Source organism: Leptodactylus fuscus, chromosome 7, assembly GCF_031893055.1.
Source record: "Leptodactylus fuscus isolate aLepFus1 chromosome 7, aLepFus1.hap2, whole genome shotgun sequence".
NCBI lineage: Eukaryota > Metazoa > Chordata > Amphibia > Anura > Leptodactylidae > Leptodactylus > Leptodactylus fuscus.
Window position 1 is genome coordinate 33,238,038 of NC_134271.1, and position 23,933 is coordinate 33,261,970.

Genomic DNA, 23,933 nt, shown 5'->3' on the forward strand with positions numbered 1-23,933 from the left:
AGTATAACTAAAGCTGCAATAAATATGGCCATAGAGGGCAGGTATGAGACCTGGGTAGCTGAGGACAGGGTTTCAGAACATAACTTTCTTTCAAGAAATGAGTTTAATGCATGCATAACACTAGGAGTAATGTAGAAAGTCTGCTGGTCGAAGGCAGTGCAGTCCAGAGAATTGGTGCAGCTCTGAAGAAGTCCTGCAGAAGGACAGGAGATTAACAGGCAGGATGAGAATAGTAAGTTATCAATGGAAATTAAATGATGAGTGGGTTGGGTAGGTAAAAATGGACGTGGTGATGTTTTGTAGCAGCAGGATGATCAGCCCATGGTAAAAAATATTACCCTAAAACCCCCAGGAACTGGTACATTAATGGGCTCTGTCAAGCAATCCTGCAGATATGTCTGAATATTAGGTATGATGGGAACCTATGGCTCTATGTAATGTACGCCATACATACAAGGACATGCAGGATGGGGCCTGTGTACATGGCATGTGGGAGATGAGACCACCGTACAGGTGACAGTCACTAGGCCCATTCCTCACATGCATGATGTATTACAGCATTGTCACTAGCCCCAGGTCCATGTGCTCTGTCTTATGCCCGTGCCCTCACTCTCTTCCATTCAGTCCACCATTGCCCTCACTCTCTTCCATTCAGTCCACCATTGCCCTCACTCTCTTCCATTCAGTCCACCATTGCCCTCACTCTCTTCCATTCAGTCCACCATTGCCCTCACTCTCTTCTATTCAGTCCACCATTGCCCTCACTCTCTTCTATTCAGTCCACCATTGCCCTCACTCTCTTCTATTCAGTCCACCATTGCCCTCACTCTCTTCTATTCAGTCCACCATTGCCCTCACTCTCTTCTATTCAGTCCACCATTGCCCTCTCTCTCTTCTATTCAGTCCACCATTGCCCTCACTCTCTTCTATTCAGTCCACCATTGCCCTCACTCTCTTCTATTCAGTCCACCATTGCCCTCTCGCTCTTCTATTCAGTCCACCATTGCCCTCTCTCTCTTCTATTCAGTCCACCATTGCCCTCACTCTCTTCTATTCAGTCCACCATTGCCCTCTCTCTCTTCTATTCAGTCCACCATTGCCCTCACTCTCTTCTATTCAGTCCACCATTGCTCTCTCTCTCTCTTCTATTCAGTCCACCATTGCTCTCTCTCTCTTCTATTCAGTCCACCATTGCCCTCACTCTCTTCTATTCAGTCCACCATTGCCCTCTCTCTCTTCTATTCAGTCCACCATTGCCCTCACTCTCTTCTATTCAGTCCACCATTGCCCTCACTCTCTTCTATTCAGTCCACCATTGCCCTCACTCTCTTCTATTCTGTCCACCATTGCCCTCTCTCCTCCATGAAGCTTTTCCCGCCACCACAAGCCACACGCACACCATCTCAGCCCGGAGCCATCTGCTCTCGTTTACAAGCAAAGCTCCCTATAAATAGTGTACTAGTGAGCACCACCTTAAGAGGAGGACACGCCCCTTCCTGTAAGCCAATCAACAAGCCGGTCTGCTCGAAAATGGCCGTCCGTAGCCCATAGATGGAGACATCTCTCGTATAAGGTATTTCATGCGTGTTTTCTCCTGTCATCAGTGTCATCCATGTGAGGATCAAGTGGTCTTGAGCTCGGAGCCGGCACTATCGCAGCTGACGCCAACCTCGTCACTGCCTTATAGCGTACGCTTCTGCTATAACTAGCCAAGCGACCGATCACGATCGAATCGTCTGACAAGCTGATTTATTATTGTGTGTGTTGCATAGAGCAGTTGTGTGACCAGTGTGTTGTCTTCTCTCCAGATGCTGCAGCTGCGGTGTGTGAAGGGAGGCTTACGCTTCCTCGCTGTTAGCCGTGTGTCTGTGCTGAGCGCAGCCTTCCAGAGCAGCCAGCATGTGGAGTACAAGCCCATCAAGAAAGTTCTGGTGGCCAACCGAGGTAACTAGTCGCCCGCACTCTCCTCACACATGGACTGGGCAGTGCTCACTGTGGTTGGGCTTCCAGCTGCAGCACTTGTGGGAAGTTTCCCTCTCTGGTGGCCATTATTATCATCACCAGGGCAGTGCTGCAGCTATAGCCTATATAGTGACAGCAATGTAAAGGGGGGATATAGCCTGTATAAAAGGGAAAGGGGGGATATAGCCTGTATAAAAGGGAAAGGGGTTATAGCCTGTCAGTGACAGCAGTATGGGGGATATAGCCTGTATAAAAGGGAAGGGGGGGTATAGCCTGCCAGTGACAGCAATGTAAAGGGGGGGGGGGGGTATAGCCTGTCAGTGACAGCACTATAGGGGGGTATAGCCTGTATAAAAGGGAAGGAGGGGTATAGCCTGTCAGTGACAGCAGTATGGGGGGGATATAGCCTGTCAGTGACAGCAGTATGGGGGGGTATAGCCTGTCAGTGACAGCAGTATGGGGGGGGGGTATAGCCTGTCAGTGACAGCAGTATGGGGGGGGGGGGGTATAGCCTGTCAGTGACAGCAGTATGGGGGGGTATAGCCTGTCAGTGACAGCAGTATGGGGGGGTATAGCCTGTCAGTGACAGCAGTATGGGGGGGTATAGCCTGTCAGTGACAGCAGTATGGGGGGGTATAGCCTGTCATGTGACAGCAGTATGGGGGGGTATAGCCTGTCATGTGACAGCAGTATGGGGGGGTATAGCCTGTCAGTGACAGCAGTATGGGGGGGTATAGCCTGTCATGTGACAGCAGTATGGGGGGATATAGCCTGTCATGTGACAGCAGTATGGGGGGTATAGCCTGTCAGTGACAGCAGTATGGGGGGTATAGCCTGTCAGTGACAGCAATATGGGGGGTATAGCCTGTCAGTGACAGCAGTATGGGGGATATAGCCTGTATAAAAGGGAAGGGGGGGTATAGCTTGCCAGTGACAGCAATGTAAAGGGGGGGGTATAGCCTGTCAGTGACAGCACTATAGGGGGGTATAGCCTGTATAAAAGGGAAGGAGGGGTATAGCCTGTCAGTGACAGCAGTATAGGGGGTATAGCCTGTCAGTGACAGCAGTATGGGGGGTATAGCCTGTCAGTGACAGCAGTATGGGGGGGTATAGCCTGTCAGTGACAGCAGTATGGGGGGGTATAGCCTGTCAGTGACAGCAGTATGGGGGGGTATAGCCTGTCAGTGACAGCAGTATGGGGGGTATAGCCTGTCAGTGACAGCAGTATGGGGGGTATAGCCTGTCAGTGACAGCAGTATGGGGGGTATAGCCTGTCAGTGACAGCAGTATGGAGGGGTATAGCCTGTCAGTGACAGCAGTATGGGGGGTATAGCCTGTCAGTGACAGCAGTATGGGGGGTATAGCCTGTCAGTGACAGCAGTATGGGGGGGTATAGCCTGTCAGTGACAGCAGTATGGGGGGTATAGCCTGTCAGTGACAGCAGTATGGGGGGTATAGCCTGTCAGTGACAGCAGTATGGGGGGTATAGCCTGTCAGTGACAGCAGTATGGGGGGTATAGCCTGTCAGTGACAGCAGTATGGGGGGTATAGCCTGTCAGTGACAGCAGTATGGGGGGTATAGCCTGTCAGTGACAGCAGTATGGGGGGTATAGCCTGTCAGTGACAGCAGTATGGGGGGTATAGCCTGTCAGTGACAGCAGTATGGGGGGTATAGCCTGTCAGTGACAGCAGTATGGGGGGTATAGCCTGTCAGTGACAGCAGTATGGGGGGTATAGCCTGTCAGTGACAGCAGTATGGGGGGTATAGCCTGTCAGTGACAGCAGTATGGGGGGTATAGCCTGTCAGTGACAGCAGTATGGGGGGTATAGCCTGTCAGTGACAGCAGTATGGGGGGTATAGCCTGTCAGTGACAGCAGTATGGGGGGGGGGGGGAGAGGGGTCTAGTCATTGACAGTAGTATTAGCCTGTCAGTGACTTACATTACATATAATAGTATACCCTAAGGACACATTCACACCACTGTGTTTTGTCAGTGTGCTAGCCATGTTTTTCCAGACAACACCCAGTGGTTTGCTTTTTTGTTCCTGAAAAGCACGTGGCCATTCATTTAATTGGGGCTAAAAACATAAGGATTAGTCCTATTCAATGGCCAGTGCAAAAGGCAAATCCGTTCCAGAAATTGGAGAAATGCAGTAAATTTTACTTGGACCCTTTATATGACTATTACCTTGAAGCTGAGGCCACACGTTGTGAGAAAGCTGTTTCCTTTAATGTAGATTTTGCTACGTTTATTTTTGAGTCAAAGAAGGGGAAAATGGAAATATTTCTTCATTCTGATAAATCCACTCTTGCCGCAAAATCTGCATAAAAAGTAACACTAACACTTCCAGGACATCCGAGGCCATGCACTGGAGAAATTCAGCGTTTTTGGCCATTGTGAAAATGCATCTAATTGGTGGGGGAGACAGGTGGCTGGCACATGGATTAGGTGTTTGGGGGCCACTTCCATACCTGTATTATTCATTGCCTGGAGCTGGAAGCAGAGCGCTAAGGTCTCTGTACACTATACCCAGCTCTCATTGACTTCAATGGGAGGCGAGCAGTGAATACAGGGCTCAGCCACTATACTGGACACACAGCCATCTGCTATTAAGTATGAGTGTTTGAAGTTGTCTCCAAAAACTAATCTGTGTGGCCTGTCCTGAGGATAGGCCATAAGTAAAAATTCAGCTAGACAGCTACTTTAGGTATACCTAGAGATGAGCGAGTAGTATTCGATCGAATACCTCGCTCCCATAGGAATGCGTGTAAGCGGCCGAACACCAAGGGGTTAAGCGTATCGAAGCTTAACACCCCTTAGTGTTCGGCCACTTACACCCATTCCTATGGGAGCGAGGTATTCGATCGAATACTACTCGCTCACCTCTAGTTATACCCTCAAACACTGCACTCCTCCCCCCACTAGTCTTATATGGGGAGGCAGAAATGTAAAACGTATTGGAAAAGACATGTTTTTGGGACTGAGTTTTCTGCAGTGTTTTATGGCTGTATGGGATTTTAGGTTCAAGAAGCATTTTCACTGACAGCACTTATCTCCTGTACACAGGAGAGGTGACAAGTCACTGCTGAGGGTCCATGTTTAAATTCAACATGCCTAGAGTTTCTTTTCCCCAATATCATCTGTAGGAGAGAGTCAGCACACTTGCATATACTTATTACTATAGTGCATGACCACCCTTGCATGTGAAGTAATCTGCCATAGACTAGTTACTTCCAGCAATGGGCGTTTGGACATGATGGGATTCTGACTTCCAGCTACCACACAGGTCAGCTGAATGAAGGCGCTGCAAGTGGCTGTTCCTGGTACTGCAGCTCATCTCCTTTCACCTGTATGCTAATCATTGAGGTGCCAGATTTGTCCGGACCGAACAATATTAGAGTCTTAGAAAATCCCTTTAGTAATACTGCATGTTCTGTCCACGGTGGATCTGCTGCCCTATCCAGGGGAATTTGGTTGCTGTTTGCCTTGCCTTACAAAGCCATGGGAACTTGAAAATGTTTAAAACAAAAATCCTCACACCGTTTTTTAAGCATATCCCAATGCCAAAAATCCACAGCTTCCACAAAAATGGCAGTGGGATGTACATTGCAGGGCGTACCCTGCTGACCCCTGCAGTAAATCTATGCACAGAAGTCTGACTGTTGTGTTTGTGTTTATTTCCGTGTACAGGTGAGATTGCCACCAGAGTATTCCGAGCATGCACAGAACTGGGTATACGGACCGTGGCTGTATACTCCGAGCAGGACACTGGGCAGATTCACAGGCAGAAGGCTGATGAGGCCTACCTTATAGGAAAGGGATTGCCCCCGGTCCAGGCGTACCTACACATTCCTGATATAATAAAGGTGGCTTTGGTAAGTGACATGAAGATGAAGATGTGTGCTTCGTGAAGAAAAGACTGAGAAATGCAATAATTTGTCTTATGCTACATTTTTCCCAAGTTTACAGTATGTCAGAAAGTTCTCTGTATGAGATATCAATAACCCGCTGTCTTACTTATAATAAATATATATATATATATATATATACACACTCACCGGCCACTTTATTAGGTACACCATGCTAGTAACGGGTTGGACCCCCTTTTGCCTTCAGAACTGCCTCAATTCTTCGTGGCATAGATTCAACAAGGTGCTGGAAGCATTCCTCAGAGATTTTGGTCCATATTGACATGATGGCATCACACAGTTGCCGCAGATTTGTCGGCTGCACGTCCATGATGCGAATCTCCCGTTCCACCACATCCCAAAGATGCTCTATTGGATTGAGATCTAGTGACTGTGGAGGCCATTGGAGTACAGTGAACTCATTGTCATGTTCAAGAAACCAGTCTGAGATGATTCCAGCTTTATGACATGGCGCATTATCCTGCTGAAAGTAGCCATCAGATGTTGGGTACATTGTGGTCATAAAGGGATGGACATGGTCAGCAACAATACTCAGGTAGACTTTGGCGTTGCAACGATGCTCAATTGGTACCAAGGGGCCCAAAGAGTGCCAAGAAAATATTCCCCACACCATGACACCACCACCACCAGCCTGAACCGTTGATACAAGGCAGGATGGATCCATGCTTTCATGTTGTTGACGCCAAATTCTGACCCTACCATCCGAATGTCGCAGCAGAAATCGAGACTCATCAGACCAGGCGACGTTTTTCCAATCTTCAATTTTCCAATTTCGATGAGCTTGTGCAAATTGTAGCCTCAGTTTTCTGTTCTTAGCTGAAAGGAGTGGTACCCGGTGTGGTCTTCTGCTGCTGTAGCCCATCTGCCTCAAAGTTCGACGTACTGTGCGTTCAGAGATGCTCTTCTCGCTACCTTGGTTGTAACGGGTGGCTATTTGAGTCACTGTTGCTTTTCTATCAGCTTGAACCAGTATGGCCATTCTCCTCTGACCTCTGGCATCAACAAGGCATTTCCGCCCACAGAACTGCCACTCATTGGATGTTTTTTCTTTTTCGGACCATTTTCTGTAAACCCTAGAGATGGTTGTGCGTGAAAATCCCAGTAGATCAGCAGTTTCTGAAATACTCAGACCAGCCCTTCTGGCACCAACAACCATGCCACGTTCAAAGGCACTCAAATCACCTTTCTTCCCCATACTGATGCTCGGTTTGAACTGCAGGAGATTGTCTTGACCATGTCTACATGCCTAAATGCACTGAGTTGCCGCCATGTGATTGGCTGATTAGAAATTAAGTGTTAACGAGCAGTTGGACAGGTGTACCTAATAAAGTGGCCGGTGAGTGTGTATATATATATATATATATATATATATATATATATATATATATATATATATATATATATATATATAGTGATCTAGTCCGTACTAGATTTGCCTTCCACATTTAGGACCCTTTCACAAGGCTGTGGCTATATAGTCTGTGTGTCGGCCATATTTCTCAGCTTGTGTATCCCAAGAGTATTTGAAATATACTGACAGTATACAGTATGCTGTAAGATTGAGAATTGCTGCACCTCTACTATACCGTACTGACATGGTGGACTGTCTTCAGTATGATAAGTCAGTTTATGGAACCAGTCAGGCAGAGAAATATGGCAAACACATGGACCCTATTTTTCAGCCTGAATAGGTCTGTCTGAAAGGGCCAGAGGAGAAAGTGTTTTATTCATAGTTCGTTGTTGACGTCATTCAGTGAACGTCTTATTCGCACAGTGGCAGCTGCAACACCTTCACATTATCAGTGAGAATGTTCTAGAATTGAAATGTAACATAGGTGATAAACGTATGATCCTTGGGAACCAGAAGCCTGCAAGTTCCTTGGGCAAACTGAGTGGTAGCAACAGAGCATGGCTGAAAAGACACATGTCTATTGTATGTATGGCCACCTCCCTTCACTTCTGTGAGACTGATGCAGCACTGTGCTTGGCTATTTCTCTGTCCCATAGAAGCGAATAGATCAGCAGTCACGTATGTGCACTGCAGCTCCATTTACAAGGGCCTTATGTGTTCTTGCAATTCCAAGTGGTCAGACTACAAGCAGTCAGCAGTAAATGGCCTATACTTCATCAGCCGTGGATTGGTGATAAATGATGTTTGTGAGAAAACCCCTTGAGGCTCGGGCCCACAGGTCAGAAACACCATGTTTTGCCTGCAGCGGAAACGCTGTGGGAAAAATTACGGCGGTTTACAATAAGTGCAAAGTGGATGGGATTCTAGCAAATCTCATGTCCACTTTGCAGTAAAAACCGCGGTGCAGACACGCCGCGATTTCCAAAATCAGCATGTTTTTGGAAAACGCAGCATGTCTATTATATTTACGGAAATGCCGTCGGTTTCCCCGTAGATATAATTGTAACAAAGTCCGCAGAGGAAAACTGTGCAAACTTTCTGTTTAAAGTGATGCGTTCCCGCTGTGGTTTTTCCTGCAACACTTTATTGCTGTGGGTTGTCCCGTGGGGTCTTAGCCTTAAAGAGCTTGTCATAATTTTTTTTTATATATTTCTTTTTGTTTTAAAATTAATTGTTAAAATTTTCATTGGATGCCATCTGAAAGATGAGCCCACTCTGATCGCTAGGTTGTTGGTGTTGCAATACTATACCATTTATTGAGGTGCGGTAACTCCAGTACTACTATAGCATTCTTCACAGCGATGCAAATCCTTCTCAGCTTTTTGACTGCCAGTGATCATAGTTGCCTCAAGTCAGCTGAGATGACAGTGACCATGAGGGTAAGTTCACACGGCGTCCAGTCACACACTCCACTCCGGATTAGACCCAAATGAATGGGCCTAGTCGGGAGGGAGTGTCTTCAGGCGGATGTCACGGGGCGACTCCGCCTGAAAGAATGAGCATCTCACTTCTTTTTCCGGGAACTGGAGTAAACGGCTCCCGGAAAAAAAGAACTGACCGTCTCCCATTGATTTCAATGTGAGACGTCTTGGTCAGGATTTTGAGGTGGATACAGCCTCAAAATCCTGACCAAAAAACCCCGTGTGAACTTACCCTTAAGGTGAAATAAACTTTTAAAGGCTTTTACAGACTGTTTTTACAGGCATGTTTAACCTATTGCCTTTTTGCCCAGGAACATTTCTACCTCTGTTGTAGGGATATTCATGTATTCATTTTTTTTTTTTTCTTTACCCTGAAATGGGGCAATTGGCAGTTTTTTCCTTTCTCTGTATCCACAATGTAGGGATTATAGGTTGGACTTGATGGACTGATGTCTTCACCCAACCGAATTTACTATGTATTTCACAATATGTAAATGACCAGTGTTGTGCACCGAGAGCAGCTCCATTGCTCTAAACTGCTACATCCTCTTCCATCCTCCTTTTTCTAAGTGACAGGGCCAGGGAACTATGCTGAAATCTCACCTGGCCCTGTATTCTCACATTCGCATTGTGGGGTATAGCAGGAATAGAGGTTTGGAGGAAGAATTACATTCAGGTGAGCCTGACTTATCTGTGTTGCGTTGCTGGTATAATATGTTATATGCTGGTGACAGGCTCCCTATAACTCCTCCCTTAGAAAAGGCAGCAGTAAAACGACCCCCTGATAAGTGTTTTGCATCAATATCTGTAAACTGTTCTGGGAGTGAATCCTAAAAAGTGTAACAGAAAGATTTGCACCTCTTCCTTGTTTAGGCTCAATGTCTGAAATGACCACAGCAATATCTCTTCCAGAACTGGATCGGTTATGCAATAAGGCACTGCACTAAATGCGACTTGAATAAAAACGCAGCGCCAATTGTAGCCTATATAGATCCGCTGCACGAGGCAGTCGGCGTCTACACACTCACATGAGGACAACCTGGAGAGCGCTGGTCTACGGAACAGGATCCTTTGATTTTTTTTCGGTACTTAACACTTGAGAAAGGGGTTCGATTCCCAGAAACGCTGTGACAAGCGTCGTGTGTAAAGTTATTTGATGGGTTTCCAATAAAACGTGTTTTCCCCAGACTTCCCCAATGGCAGTAAGCTGGAGGTATCCCCGCCCTCAGGGACAGGAAATGACAGCATTTAAATAGATCCCTCCTGGAACCACCTTCAGTCGTTTCTGGTCCATTGCGGAATGAAGACTCCATCAGTTTACCGCTCGCGTTCATGGAAGCCTCTGGGTAGCGGTGTGCTGCCGGGGAGACAGTGCGAGGCATCCGGCTCCCCTGGCTGTTGAGAGGCCTTGCGGTGCTGATAGATGTAAATCTGCCGGTGGCGGTATTCTCCCGGGCTTTTCCTGGCCGCAGGCGGCTGCTGTAAGCCGGCCAGACGTCCCAGACCTCGCTGCTGCCTGCTGGAGCCTCACTGTTCCTTTCCTTTTCACCAGCCGGCTGCAAGCTCAAAGGTATGTGATTAGGGGGCGTGGCCTAACCGGGTGAAGGGTCCGTTACATCTAAAGAACTCCCTAAATTGGTGGAAAATATCCACAAGCCTACAGCAAGGAGTCCCATGGCGGTATCCTAACCAGTTATAGTTACCACCGACGCAAATTTGCTGGGTTGGGGAGGCCATACATCCTACTCCACTGTTTAGGGGATTTGCATCTCCAGGCTAAAGAACAGTTCTTCCAATTTGAGACCGCTCACAGTGGTGTGGGAGTCAGTTCAGGCCCTTCAGGGAGAATTAAAGGGAAGGCATGCCAAGATCCTATCTGTAAATACCATTGTAGTAGCTTACTTAAGCAAGGGGGGACAAGGTCCCCAAGCTTGTCCAATGTCTCGGCAAGGATCTTCAGATGGGCAGAAAGCAATCTGTTATCTATCATGGCAACTCACCTAGTAGCAGACTTCCTCAGCAGGGAGTTACTGAAGGAATCAGAGTGGAGCCAAGACTCGAAGTCTTTCACCTACTGGTGGACAAGTGAGGTCTATCTATGTTGGACCTATTTGCTACCAAAAAGAACACCATCGTTCAAAAGTTATTTTCGCTAGATCACTGGGATAGTCCGTATGCAGTAGATTCCTTCTCCCAAACCTGGAGCTCCGGCCTCCTGTATGCCACTTCCTCTCAAGGCGGACCTACTAATGCAGGGCCCAGTGAAACATCCCTCTCCGCATCAACTCCAGCTAACAGCTTGGAGATTGAGAGGAGTTTAAGATCCAAGGGACTTTCAGATCCAGTTATTACCACGCTGCAATAGGATCTATCTAAGATCCTGGAACACCTTTCAGAAATTGTCAGGCTTCTAGGGCTCCAGAGGGTCCGGTGTCTATAGCCTTGATTCTGGAGTTCTTTCAGAGAGGGTTGGATAAGGGGTTCAGTCCAAGCACAATTAAAGTTCAGATTGCTGCTTTGAGTATGTTTTTAGACTGTAGGCTAGCTGAGATCCCTACCATAAAAAAGGTTTGTGAAAGGGTCCCTTAGAATCAAACCTCATATGCATTCCACTGTACCCCCTTGGGATTTAAATGTGGTCCTCTCAGCCCTCTCCAATAGTCCCTTTGAGCCTCTTAATGAAATTCCATTTAAGATGTTAACCTTTAAGTTATCGTTTTTGGTTGCTATTACCACGGCTAGGAGAGTGGGGGAGTTGCAGGCTTTTACTTGTCAGCCTCCGTACCTCATTATATAAGAGGATAGGGTTTTGTTAAAGCACCAACCCTCCTTCCTTCCCAAAGTATTTTCCAGGTTCCACTGTTCTCAGGAGATTGTTTTACCATCTTTTTGTCAGAATCCTAAATCTGAAAAGGAAGTCAAGTTTCACAACTTAGGGGGTGTTCACACTACCGTCATTGTCCGACAGGTAGTGTCCGCTGCTAATGTCCGTTCAAAATCTCGCACGGACATTAGCAGCGGACACTAGCTGTGTCCGTGACATTTTTCATTCATTTAAATCGAGATCGGGTGCGTTGTTTTACCTTCCGTGCCTGTCCTTAAGTGTCCGTTCGTAAAGATGTCCGACTTTTCAAGTGGACAGAAAAAATCTACATGCTAATGTCCATGCAAGATTTTGAATGGACATTAGCAGCGTACACTACCTGTCGGACACTGATTGTAGTGTGAACGCCCCCTTAGATGTCAGGCACTGTCTCCTCTCCTATTTAGATAGATTAGCAGATTCCATAAAATCAGACCGCCATGTTTGTCCAGTTTCAAGGGAAGAATAAGGGCTTAGCAGCCAGCAAGGTCTCTATTGCAGGGTGGATTGTTTAGGCCATTTCTTTGGCTTATGAAGCCAAGGACTTGGCCACCCCGGAGGGTCTTAGGGCCCATTCTACTCATGCTATGGCCACCTCTTGGGCCGAGTCAGCTCATGCTTCAGTTGAACAGATCTGCAAGGCAGCTACCTGGTCTAATCCTGACACCTTTTACAAGTTAGATGTGCTCTCTAATACAGATTTGGCCTTTGGCCGCAAGGTCGTCTCGGCTGTTGCCCCCCCCTGAGATTACTCTGGTATATCTCCAGTTTGCTGCTGTTGTGGAAGTCTGGGTAATAAAGACAATTACACTTACAGGTAATCTGTTTTCCCTTGACTTCCACAATGGCAGGGTTTAATTACCCAACCCATATATTGACCTAAGTGATAGTGGTTGTATATACTGTCCCAGGCAGTTTTTCTTTTCTGTTGTTTTTATAGAAGTTTGTTGATAGTGCTAATGATTGTACTTGAACGAAGGTACTCTGGTAACGACTGAAGGTGGTTCTAGGGGGGATCTATTTAGATGGTGTCCCTGTCCCTGAGGGCGGGGATACCTCCAGCTTACTGCCGTTGTGCAAGTCAATGGAAAACAGATTACTGGTAAGTGTAATTGTCTTTATTTATTCAAATTGGAATTAGTGCAGTGCTTTATTGCATAACTGATACTGTTCTGGAAGACATATTGCTGTAGTCATTACAGACATTTTAAACCCTATTCCCCAAGTGCTGATGTTACATCAGAGGGGAGTATTCCCCAGAACAAGGGCTATCCCTCGGGTTCACTGGATTACCCCAGTTGCTCGGTGCACACCATATTTATTTATTTTTTTTTCATTGTTTAGGTTCAAGTCTTTCGGTTTTGACTTACAAATAATGATGCAACGTTTTGGCCAGAATACTGCCGTGTGAATGAGGCCTAATGATGGTTTCACACATGGGAGGGGAAAAAAATAAGCTGTAGCTCCTGTAATGTAGAAATGCAGAAACAAAAAATAAAAAATCTGTGTCAAGTCCCAAATTAGCTGTGTCCTTAATACATTAAATAGAGGGGGACAGCAGAGTCGGGGCTTATTCACCTCTGCTCCCGGGGTCTCCACTTTCAGGTTTCCATACCCATTCATTTGAATGGGTTTGAAAAGTTTGTGGCCGTGTGCGTTTTATGCTCTCCGCGGCGAAACCTTTTTTTTTTTTTTTCTTTAACTGGACACAGAGTCGGACATGCAGGACTTTGTGTCCGGTTTAAAAAAAAAAAAAAAGTTTAGACGCACAGAGCATAAAACGCTCACGGCCGGACTCTGCATGACAGGTTTCCGTCCTCTGCATGCAGAAGACGGAAACTGAAAGCGGAGACCTGAACACTGGTGGGATTCCAGCGTAAGGCAATAAATGGGGCGAAAGAGCCAGACTAATTTTTTGCTCCAGGCACAGGACAATCTAGCTGCACCTCTGCCCATCCTAGTACGTTTTGTTCAACAAAATTTGTGATTGCAAAACTGTCAGATCTGTATGGATTACCTGCAGTTTTGCTGGGGTGTTTTGGCCCAGATTTGTTGTTGCAGCTGTGTGGGATTTTTTTCAAATGAGCCTTGCGATCACAAAATGCTCTCTGACGGCAATCTGTAAAAATAGAAGACTCCTGGCAGCGGCTTTTATCCTTTTATGTTATCTTGTTATGGAGTTTCTCATTTCCTATATTTATTGGTAGGAACAAAAACACACAAACTTTAAGACTAAGACCCCATGCACACAACTGTGGTGGAAAATGGAACAGACAGCACATGGGTGGTACCTGTATGTAGTTCAGAATAGATGAGACTGAGATACAAAAATGGACTGGGATAGGACCTGATCCATATTTTGCAGCTCAGCTCTTAGGGCTAGTTCACATAGGAACACATTCAGTCGCGGCTGCCACGACATTGCAGTGCACCGGCATCCCGTTGTGGATTCCCGCTCTGGATTAGGCCCAATTGAATGGGCCTAGTCCAGAGGGTGCTGTCGCGAGGCGGATGCCGTGGCTGAATCAGCCGCTGAATCTTCCTGAAGAAAGGGCAGCTCGGGAGCGGGAACAAACCGCTAGCGGAAAAAAGAACGCTAGCGGTCTACATAGACCTCTATTGTGAGGGGGCGGATTCCGTATCAAAATCTGCCCCGTGTGAACTAGCCCTTAAACAGCTATGTAAAACAGAAAAAAATTTGTCGTATGAATTGGCCCCTATGCAATCTGTTCTTACATATATGAGACATGTTGGCCAATCCCACTATTTTTGTTGAAATTTGCAGACATTCTAAGATGAAAGAAGGGTCCCAGGTCTCCCTCCCCCCCCCATGGTAGATGTCAGTGAATGAGACATGATCTACTCTCCCCTCTCCTGATGCAAAACACATGCAAGCTCATCCAAGTGGTGTGTTCTTGCATATGGTGTTTGTATGTACCGTATGGTAAAAAAAATATATACCGGTATATATCAGCCAAACATAGTGGGTATTTTTCTGCCACAGATTTTACCATGAATATATAGTGAAATTTGTGTGTCAACACAACAGACCGTGTGATCTGTAGTGTAGGTTTGAAAAACCATAGCATAATGGTAATAGTTATTTGGGTACTGTATATTTCTGCTATATGTGGATGGGGTCTTGAAAACCTTGTCCGGACGTGTTTTACTATAATTTACCATAGACTGGCAGTGGAGAATCCACACCACAAACCCCATGGCATTTCCTCTGCGTGATCAATGCTAAATGGAATATTCTGATTTATGACAGTTATGGCATATCCACTAGATTTTATGCAGATCCCAGTTCTGTCTAGGTACAGTGAATAGAAAATGTGGTGTGTGTGTGTATATGCAGTACATATATATTAGTGTGTGTCAGGGTCTGGGGTTGCTAGGTGGGGTGGCACAGACATACAAGTCCAGTTTCTTTAGTCCAAAACAAAGGTAGAGTTTATTCTCACTCAAAAATATAGTGCAGCAACAAAAGGAAACAATACAAAAATAAATACCTGCCCGGCTAGGCTCTAACTAAACATAGAATAGGTTACCTCACCTAGAATAACAGAAATCCAAAAGCCAGTAGAATCATTCAGGACACAGCTCCAAAAATATGACCTCTCTGTCAGCTCTCCAGCCAAGCTCTGACAAAGTGTTGCTGCTGGAGCTGGCTTCTTAAGCTTCCTTGATGAGGAGACTCTCCGCAGTTGCTGCCGTAACATCCCCAAAGTGTGGACTCGAGGGGGGTGGAATGACAGGTCCCACTACCAACCTACCTGCCATTCCTAATAATTCAGCCCAATACTGAGCATTTACCAAAATACTCAGCAAACGACACCTCTGTGAGTCTTGGGTTCCTGCTCGGCTATTCTATAAGTCCCATATAATGTAATGGTGAGAAAAAGTCCTTGTTCTCAAGATAAATGCGAGTCCCATACACGTCAGTTTTATCCATTTTATATATAATGTATTACTAGATCTCAGGGCTTACATATGAAGTTGTAGCACAGAATTGGGAGGGTGAGATGATAAAATGATCCCATTAGATTGTAATCCTTTAATTGCTTTACCAGAAGTACATGATGGTATATTGATAGGCCAAGTGATCACTTACTGATTGATGAGGATCTGCCTATCGGGACCATCACCAAGTCTCTGAAATGAATAGGCTGTAGCTCTCGTACAGAGATGTGTCCTCCCACCTGCTGTGCAGAGAAATGCTACACAGCCCCATTTACTTGAATTGCCTTGCACAGCAGATGTCTAGGCCAGACATCGGAGGAGGTCTCAAAGGTTGGACCCCCACAAATCATAATGTTATGGCGCAGCTTTCTAAGAGGTCTTGTCGACGCTTTTGACATGTTTGCTATAGTATATAACTGTATGCCGTAGTAACATAACAGTCCTGGAGCATCTGTGTTTAGAACTGTGTGTGAATCCAGCTATCAATTTAGAGGTTTCTAGGAGAAAAAGTTGTTCCAAAATTGTTACCCTTCAAAGAATACCCAAGTAAAAAAAAAAAAATAAAAAAAAAAATTCTAACATGTCTACTTTGTGGTCACGTTTCCCATGGCTCCTTCTTACTAATCTCTTTTAGGCTGGTCTTACACGGCCGTAATGTAAGTCTGCAAATGGTCCGCAATTGCGGACACATTATAATCAATGCGGCCTCTTACACCACCGGATATTATATCCGTGGTGTGGCTGGGTCGCAACCGTGGGCCGCACTTTATAGCGCAGGTCCGCAAAGGCTGTGAATTACGGCACAGCACGGACTCTCCTATAGAACTCTATGGGCGAGTGCGGCAGTTCACGGGCGTCTTCAGTGTCTATGTTTCTTGTGGACCGTAAAATCATTACGGCCATGTAAGACCAGCCTTAGGTTCCACACACACAAAATATATGCTAGAGAAGGACAGGAGGTTATAGAAGTGTGAAATCGTAGATCACAATAGAAATCTGAAGTGGGAAGAGGTGAGCTAAGATCGAGTAAGAGAGGAGAGACTGATCACAGACAGAGATATTTGAGCTAAATAGGAAGTTTCTGTTTCACTCCAAGTGCTTTATTCACATCAGTTCTTATGCCCTATATGATCCTGCTGCTGCTTTTGTGTGAGAGAATGTTAAAGGGGTTGTCAGGATTTATTTACTTTTTTGAATTCTGCTAAGGGAGGTAAAAAAACCAAAAAAAAAAAACCCCAACACGCTCTCCTCTCCCTGGTGCTCTTTCATCACAATCCGGTCCTGCTGCTCCCTTGTTCAGGCGGAAGTCACTGCCGCATGTGGCCGCTGAGGCTAAACCACTTAAGGAAAAGTACTCGGGACATTACAGCTGACGAGGCCTTCAGCAAGAAAACAACGGAGCAGAAGGATCGGACTGCGCTGTGACTCACTGGTGAGTATGTGGTGTGTGTGTGGGTTTTTTTTTTGTGTTCCCCGACCTAATAAAATGTATTTATTTTTTAACTTCTTATATAATCTCCTGGGCAACCTCTTTAAGTACAAGATTCTTCTTTCTATCAGAAGGGATAGCTGAAAATTAGAGTTTACAGAAAGGGAGAAAAAAAAAAAAAAAACCTACCAAAAATCCAGACTACAGGTCATCTAATGGCAATAAATAGGTTTACTTTTCACGTACACACACTGCATTATTGATTTTTTGCAAAGTTTGTTGAAAGGTTAAGTACGCTTTCCTAGTTTTAAGTACTGAACCTAGAAATGATCCACCCTGTATATGATTCATAACCAAGTACAGACAAATAACTAATTTTAGGAAGTAATATTTTTGTTGAATTTGTATGGTAATTGGAGAATTTCCAAATCCGCTACAAAAAAACACCACAATTGAAGAATTTATTTTGTATTATTTTTGTGAATCGGTTATCTTTCTAACCGGTTTCTTGCTCCCAGAGTTTCCATACATTAATGTATAGTATACAAGCCTCCGGATCAGACTTGGACGTATGGTCACTCGGCTCCTATTACGTCTCCTTTAAATTGATGGCTTGTCGGTGTCCCTTTTCAGCCATTCAGCAGCTCATGTTTTATGTACAGATGCATGTGCTTACATTTGGTGCCATTATTTCCCTCCTTATTGCAAACCACCTCATGTCTTCACTTGACAAGTGATATATGGAGGAATAAGCCCGCTCCCAATTACTATTCTTCACGATGATCCTCTCCTAGGTGTTCTTGCACTTTATTTCCTTCATGCTGGCCATGTATAGTACTGAGGATGGTTTAATCACCTGTCTGCCATGTCTTATTTGTTACTTTGCTCATGGCCATACATTTTCATCTAGTGAGGGGTGTAGAGAAACATTTGCAGGCACAAATCTTCCAGGTCATCAGAACGTCATAAGATGTATAAATAACTGTGGGAACAATTGTCTTGTCGCAGGATGGATCAGATGCGTTGTGGTGTTTAGGGGCACATGGTATGACTTATAGGTATCAAGATGCCCATTATGTGAAGTGCCTCCATGTTTATTCAGTAGTTCAGGCACAAGGACATCAGATAGTCATTTGGTTTCTTATGTTCCTAACAGTGCTGTATGGGAAATGCTTCTCCACCAGTTTATACTGCATTTAGAAGGAACACTTTCTGAGTGAGGGTCTTACACTGGGATATGTAGACTTATATTTTATATAGGCTAGGGCTACGTGGTGACTTCTCCAGGTGACATTTGCCAGTCACAACTAATGGTGTTTAATGTGTCTGGTTGGATTTCTACTGACTGTTGGGTCACATTTGTAGTAACATGCAGGATATAATGTGACCATGCTCGCTATCCCATAGTGGTGGTGGTGGTGGTGGTGGTAGTAGTAACAGCAGTGGTGTAACATTGCAATATTGTGTTATGCAGCTACTAGGCATTTTGTACTTAGTTGTCTCAAGTACTTTTCACACTTGGGTCGTGCATTACTGGATCTAGTGCCTTTTGACTAACTAGGTTTTGTACTGGTTTCCAATATTTTACCTGAAAGCAACTTGCACCAAATGAACTATACTGTGCGTATTCATAAAATAATATCTTTATGGACAACTGTTTAATATGGTTAGTTATAGGATATAGGTTGCCCTGTCGCTTAATGATTTCCGTGTAATACTACATTTCTAAACTTTCTGCAGCAGGTCGTGGGCCCCAGCTGCAGTGAACGGAGCATAACGGAAGTACTGCCTATATTTTTCCTATTCTTTTTGTAGCCATTCTTGGCTTCGGCTCAAAAAGCTGCAGCAAAATCTGCAACATAAAAAAGCTGCTTATCCGCAACGTTGGGTCTCAGCCTAATACAGCAAGAGAAGAGCTAGTTGGCTCTTGTGTATGGCCAGTCTAGGGATAGTTTCGTAACGCTCTTAGTGGTGACATTTGGCATGAAGTGGTTTGCTGAGTGTATATACAGTTGTATGCTCATACAGTTACTGAAACGCATACATAACTTCACTGTCAATACAGATGAATCAACCGAAAAGGACACTCTTAGGCTGGTCTTACACGGCCGTAATGATTTTACGGTCCGGAAGTTGCTGATCAGTAACGCGATCGGCAACAAAGACACCGCAGACCCCGTAAACTGCCGCATTCGCCCATAGAGTTCTATGGGCGAGTCCGTGCATTGCCGCAATTCACGGCCATTATGGACATGTTCTATAAATTGCGAACCACAGTTGTGGCCCGGCCACACCACGGATAAAATATCCGGTGGTGTAAGAGGCCTCATTGAATATAATGTGTCCGCAATTGAAAACCCTCAATTGCGGACTTACATTATGGCCGTGTAAGACCAGCCTTTTGACGTACTATGACAGAGTACTGTAACTGTGGAAGTAAAACAGACCAGTATGTTCAAGACAAATGCTAGATACCCTTTAGTTTTACTATACAGTACTATACTAGACCTTATAGTGTATGCGCATAGGCAAAGCTCCCTTCAAACAGGTAGAGTATGAAAAGGAACAGCGCAAGTGCGTTACATGATGGAGTCATCATCAAATAGTCTCAGGGAGTCCGAGAGCGATTCCCATGGACCTCTAGGACTCTGAAATGTCAATAGGGATGAGCACCGAGGACACCATAGCTCCTAGAATTTAGCTGGTCAAACTTTGTATTTATACTATACTTTTGGTTGGCAGACTAATATTCACAAATTTCCTCCAGAGGGGTTAGGGTTGTTCTCGCCTCTATCCAAAACAGAGCTGCAGCTTTAGGTGATGGGAAGACACTTGATGTGACCATTCATCCTCAGGTATAACTCCAAGTAAGCAAAAACCAGGTGTATGAGGAATCTGGCACTCTAAGGGTGCATTCACACTGAGTAAACGCTAGCTTATTCTGAACGTAAAACACGTTCAGAATAAGCGGCGTCTAAAGCAGCTCCATTCATTTCTATGGGAGCGGGGATACGAGCGCTCCCCATAGAAATGAATGGGCTGCTTCTTTCACTCCGTGCAGTCCCATTGAAGTGAATGGGGAGTGCCGGCGTATACGGCAAGCTCTGCTCATGCCGGAGCGTACACGCCGGCACTCCCCATTCACTTCAATGGGACTGCACGGAGTGAAAGAAGCAGCCCATTCATTTCTATGGGGAGCGCTCGTATCCCCGCTCCCATAGAAATGAATGGAGCTGCTTTAGACGCCGCTTATTCTGAACGTGTTTTATGTTCAGAATAAGCTAGCGTTTACTCAGTGTGAATTCACCCTAATTCTGAAAAAGGTCAAGTACCTGCAGTGGCATTGATCAGACAAAGATCTATCTATGGGTTAAATAGTACTGATGTGTCAAATACAACTATTTCATTTTTGGGAGCCAGGTGGCACCAGCAGGTCCGATCCCTGATCGTCTGCACATTCATTTCTTTTCATTGTGCTTCAGCTGGAATAGGGACATGGTCAGATTTAGTAGACAATAGATGGGTATAAAAGGTGGATGCTAACTCCCTTGGATCTTGAGAACGGAGGAGAAAAGGTTGAAGAAAGTGGGAGAAAAGGCAGGATGCAGCTGTAAGTCTGTCCTGTATCTTACAAGTAATGAGGGAGGTGCAATCTTATATGACACTGCCTCAGTAGTGCAGCTCTGCTCTGCTGCTATACAGTGGACGACACCTTCTGCTTCCAGCATTAAAGGGGTATTCCCACGTCGCATACTCACCAGTCTTCACTGCTGTAAAATCTTCTTTCTTCCTGGTTTCTTGCATCATTTGCTGGGCGGGGTTTCACATACAACCTGCCGTATAGCCCTGACCCCAAATTTGCGTGTAGCTCTGCTCACCCATATTGGACTATGAAGTACAGGCAGCAGCAACTCCATTCTGTGTTACATACAGAGACTGCCTGTCTCTGCCATAATGAACACAATTGAATTAGCTAGCCTGATAACTGGGAGAACAGAAAAAATGAAAGCAGCTCCTCTCCTCTATCTGATAGCAGGGAGCTAGGTCACGTGGTGTAGACACAGGAATAGCTAGAAACACAGGCTGGCTCCCGTGCACTTAGCCCCTCCCCCCTGAGCAGGCAGATACATCACTTGACTTTTGAGCAGATAAGTCAAGGGCTGTGTCAACAATGAATTGAATAAAGTAAGATAGTGGACAAACAAAGCAGTTTTGCTGAAGCAGTGTATTTAGGAAAAGTCTTACATCCACATTAACCAGCAGTATAGATAGGATCCTTGTGATGGGACAACCCATTTAACCGCTATAACCTTGTGCCTGGAGGCAGACTGGATCAGCTGATCAATATGGAGTACAGGTGTTGGACCCTCACTGATCGGCTATGACAGGATCTACATGCTATCAATAAGGTTATCAATAAGGATAGACAATCCTGATCCTGCAAAAACTCTTTTAGACTAATGCTCCATATGGCGTCCCTGCCTCAAAAAGCGCTGCTGGAAAAACCGTAGTGGCTACACATTGCAGTTCTTCCTACAGCGCTTTAGACAGAAAGTTCTCTGAGCTTTCCTCTGCAGACTTTCCTTCAATTATAACCATGGGGAAATCCCTGGAATTTCCGTAGGTATAATTGACATGCTGCGAATTCCAAAACCGTTTTTGGAAATCATAGCATGTCCGCAGCTCTATTTTTTGCCAAAAAGTGGGCATTGAATTCATTAGAATTCCATCCACTCTCCTCTGACTGTAAAACACTGAGATTGTTTCTGCTGTGGGCAAATTGGGGCGTTTACTCCACATGGGGCCCTGACCTTATTTCCCTCTCTCAGCAGCTTTTCCTGCTGGTGGGTGGACTTTGCCTATCAGGACACTACGGAGTACCTCAGTACATATAGACATTGCCTAAACCATGAGAGATTAATTATGATTACTTGAAATCTAATATAAATGCAAATCAAATAATAGGTACAGTAAATGTATATTTCATTACACAGGTTTGTACTGAACATTTAGGGCCCCTTCACACGGCATAAGCGCGCCGCTCATTTGGACATATATACACGTGTCCAAGCGCAGATCTTCAAAACCGAGCCCATTGATTTCAGTGGGAAGCGCGCATATATCGGCATATGCGCACGCTTCCTATTGAAATCAATGGGCTCTGTTTTGAAGCTCCGCGCTCGGACACGTGTATACATGTCTAAATGAGCAGCGTGCTTACGGCCTGTGAAGGGGCCCTACCCTGCTCCGTTTTTGTAGTAAACTCAGTTATCTTTGTGCCTGCATATAGAGATTATGACACTGTTCGAGCCTTTGTCAGCGAACTGCTATTAGCTGAACTGATTACTGTTATGTACAACGCTGAAGTCAAGGCAGAGAATTCAGCCGCCCCCAACCCAGAAAGCAGTGAATCATCCCTACGCTGTGTAAACAACGGGAGGAATAATCTATCATAACAAACAAACGACGCGGCATTGCCAAGGCAATGTATTTAGGAAAACTCTTGAATTTTCTTAAACTATCAGTATAGATAGGATCCTTGAGATGGAAATAGTCCGTTAAGGGTCATTTAAAATTTGTGACACCATTAGAAGGTTGACTTTATTTTTTTTGCAGAAGAACATGGTACAGTTGTAGTATGGATGTTAGGAAAGTGTGTCCTTGGGACAGACGGATTAGTGCTGTGTTGATGCCACAATTGATTATATGGCAGATGGAATAGCTCAGCGGGTACCTGGGCGGCACATCTTCTGCTGGCTTTATTATAAGAAAGAACTATGCCCACATACATAATGCAGGGCAATGTCCTGAGTCCTATTATGTTCAATTAGCGGCTTATGCTGCTCTGTTAGCAGGAGACTGCCGTCTTAAGATTGAGACATGTGTCTTCCGCTAATCCTCATGTTTCTATTTTTGTTAATTAGAATTCTGGTTGTAGCTTTTGTGTCGTAGAGTAATTATTCCATCCATTATTAATTACTGCCCGGTAAGCAAGGCCGGAGCGCCATTCATCTAATGCAGCTCTTTACTTACCACTGGTGGTTCCAATGGCTTACAGTATTATTAGTGTGCCCCTATTGTGTGCAGGACTATTGTGTGGGATATTTCCACACCTCTCAGAGCTCCTTCTAGGTATTAACGCTAGTGCCATTAACTTTATTTTTTGACATATATTTTAATGTTTCCTTGTTTAGGAAAATGAAGTGGATGCAGTTCATCCTGGCTATGGCTTTCTGTCAGAGCGTTCAGATTTCGCACAGGCCTGCACAGACGCTGGTGTACGATTCATCGGCCCCAGCCCTGAGGTGGTACGTAAGATGGGAGACAAAGTCGAGGCCCGGGCTATAGCGATCAGTGCTGGTGAGTACAGCTTAAGAGAGGACAGGCACTTAGTCTTAAAGGGATCTTATCATTCAAACTTTTTTTTTTTTTTTTTTTTTTCTAACTAACACGTCGGAATAGCCTTAAGAAAGACTATTCTTCTCCTACCTTTCTTTGTCTTCTCCGCACCGCCGTTCGCTTGAAATTCCGGTTTTTATTGGTATGCAAATGAGTTCTCTCGCAGCACTGGGGGCGGGCGCCAGTGCTTAAACGGCCCCAATGCTGCCAGAGCACTCTCCAGCGCCGCCTCCATCTTCTTCTGGAACGAGGTCTTCACCACGGTGTCTTCTAACTTCTAGGCCTAGGGCAAGCCGACTGCGCATGCCCACCGGCCACGGGAAAATTTCGCTGTAGCTGACCTGCAGTGAATATGCCTTGTGTGTCTCTGGCAATCGACTTGTTTTATAGTCAGTCAATGGCTTTCATCTTGTTTTATAGTCTGTTGATGTTCGTTCCATCCTCATATCGGCAAGTGTACAGTAAATAGTCCCTTAGTTGTTTTAAAACCTCATCTAGAACTACATGATTACCAATGAACAACACGTAAACGCGTAAAAAAAATGACAATAGCG

The 23,933-nt window shown here is 45.2% G+C and overlaps 1 protein-coding gene across 2 annotated transcripts in view; it reads left to right on the plus strand.

Moving 5' to 3' along the window:
* Positions 1-23,933, plus strand: part of PC (pyruvate carboxylase) — a 628,691-nt gene that overhangs the window by 21,954 nt on the left and 582,804 nt on the right. The window contains exons 2-4 of one of the 2 annotated variants that reach the window (XM_075281583.1): positions 1,809-1,944; positions 5,655-5,839; positions 23,175-23,340. In XM_075281583.1, coding sequence (XP_075137684.1) covers positions 1,809-1,944; positions 5,655-5,839; positions 23,175-23,340 — 487 coding nt within the window. Of the gene's footprint in view, positions 1-1,607; positions 1,945-5,654; positions 5,840-23,174; positions 23,341-23,933 lie in introns of those variants that run through there. The other variant, XR_012717231.1, reaches the window with a different exon arrangement.